The 1,280-nt window shown below is 43.8% G+C and overlaps 1 protein-coding gene across 4 annotated transcripts in view; it reads left to right on the top strand.

Annotated features, from left to right (window-relative positions):
- RNF170 (ring finger protein 170) overlaps nt 1–1,280 on the top strand; it is a 47,023-nt gene that overhangs the window by 7,910 nt on the left and 37,833 nt on the right. For 3 of the 4 annotated variants that reach the window (XM_017545973.1, XM_037744766.1, XM_037744765.1), the window contains exon 2: nt 843–986. In XM_017545973.1, the coding sequence (XP_017401462.1) occupies nt 850–986 (137 nt within the window). In that variant the 5' untranslated portion in view covers nt 843–849. Of the gene's footprint in view, nt 1–842; nt 987–1,280 lie in introns of those variants that run through there. The other variant, XM_017545974.2, reaches the window with a different exon arrangement.

Raw genomic sequence — 1,280 nt, 5'->3', positions numbered from 1 at the left:
TGGAAACAGGGTCTTGCTCTGTCTCCCAAGCTGGAGTGCAGTGGCGCTATCTGCGCCTCGCTGCAACCTCTCCCTCCCAGGTTCAAGCAATTCTCCTGCCTCAGCCTCCAGAGTAGCTGAGATACAGGCACACGTAACCTGGCTAATTTTTGTATTTTTAGTAGAAACAGGCTTTCACTATGTTGGCCAGGCTGGTCTCAAACTCCCAACCTCAGGTGATCCACCCGCCTCAGCCTCCCAAAGTGCGGAGATTACAGGCATGAGCCACTGCGCCTGGCCTAAGAATGGATTGTTTCTAAAAGGGGTTAAGCTTTAAGAAGAAAAGATATTTTAAAAAAATACATAAATGAGGTCGGGCGTGGTGGCTCACACCAGTAATCCCAACACTGGAAGGGCTGAGGTGGGCAGATCACCTGAAGTAGGGAGCTCGAGACCAGCCTTACCAACATGGAGAAACCCCGGCTCTACTAAAAATACAAAATTAGCCAGTTGTGGTGGCACATACCTGTAATTCCAGCTAATTGGGAGGCTGAAGCAGAATAGTTTGAAGCCAGGAGGCAGAGGTTGCAGTGAGCCAAGATCGTGCCACCTGGGCAACAAGAGTAAAACTGTCTCAAAAAAAAAAAATAGTATTTTGTACTCCCCAAAATAATGTGTCTGGCAAATTTTTAAGAACTAAGTACTGGGGAATCCCCACTGCAGTTGTACTTAATTGCAGCCTACCTTCAGTAAGAGCTATCAAAAACTAAATATATTAGAAGTTAGTTATATTTACATTTCCTTGATTAGTATAGTTCATTTTCACTGTGTATTTGTAACTCTTGTCTTGTTTCTTATTTTAGACCTGGAATGGCCAAATATCAAGGTGAAGTTCAAAGTTTGAAACTGGATGATGATTCAGTTATAGAAGGAGTAAGCGACCAAGTACTTGTGGCAGTTGTGGTTAGTTTCGCTTTGATTGCTACGCTGGTATATGCACTTTTCAGGTGAGACTAAAGGACAAAAGGGTTGAGTACATTTGCCAGGGCTGCTGACTTTTTGACCCCCAATGATGTGTAATACTTAGTATGAAAATCAAGTAACAGATCTCAGTGATTGTAGATGTTTACTAAGGTGTTTTATTTTGCACTGGGCTTTGAATGCTAACATGTATATTTTCTGTCTCTACTAAAAATACAAAAATTAGCCAGGTGTGGTGGTGGGCGCCTGTAATCCCAGCTACTGGGGAGGCTGAGACAGGAGAATTGCTTGAACTCAGGAGGCAGAGGTTGCGGTGAGCC

Source organism: Cebus imitator, unplaced genomic scaffold, assembly GCF_001604975.1.
Source record: "Cebus imitator isolate Cc_AM_T3 unplaced genomic scaffold, Cebus_imitator-1.0 Scaffold183, whole genome shotgun sequence".
Classification (NCBI taxonomy): domain Eukaryota; kingdom Metazoa; phylum Chordata; class Mammalia; order Primates; family Cebidae; genus Cebus; species Cebus imitator.
The sequence above is the reverse complement of the archived record's forward strand: the minus strand, read 5'-3'. Positions and strand labels throughout refer to the sequence as shown.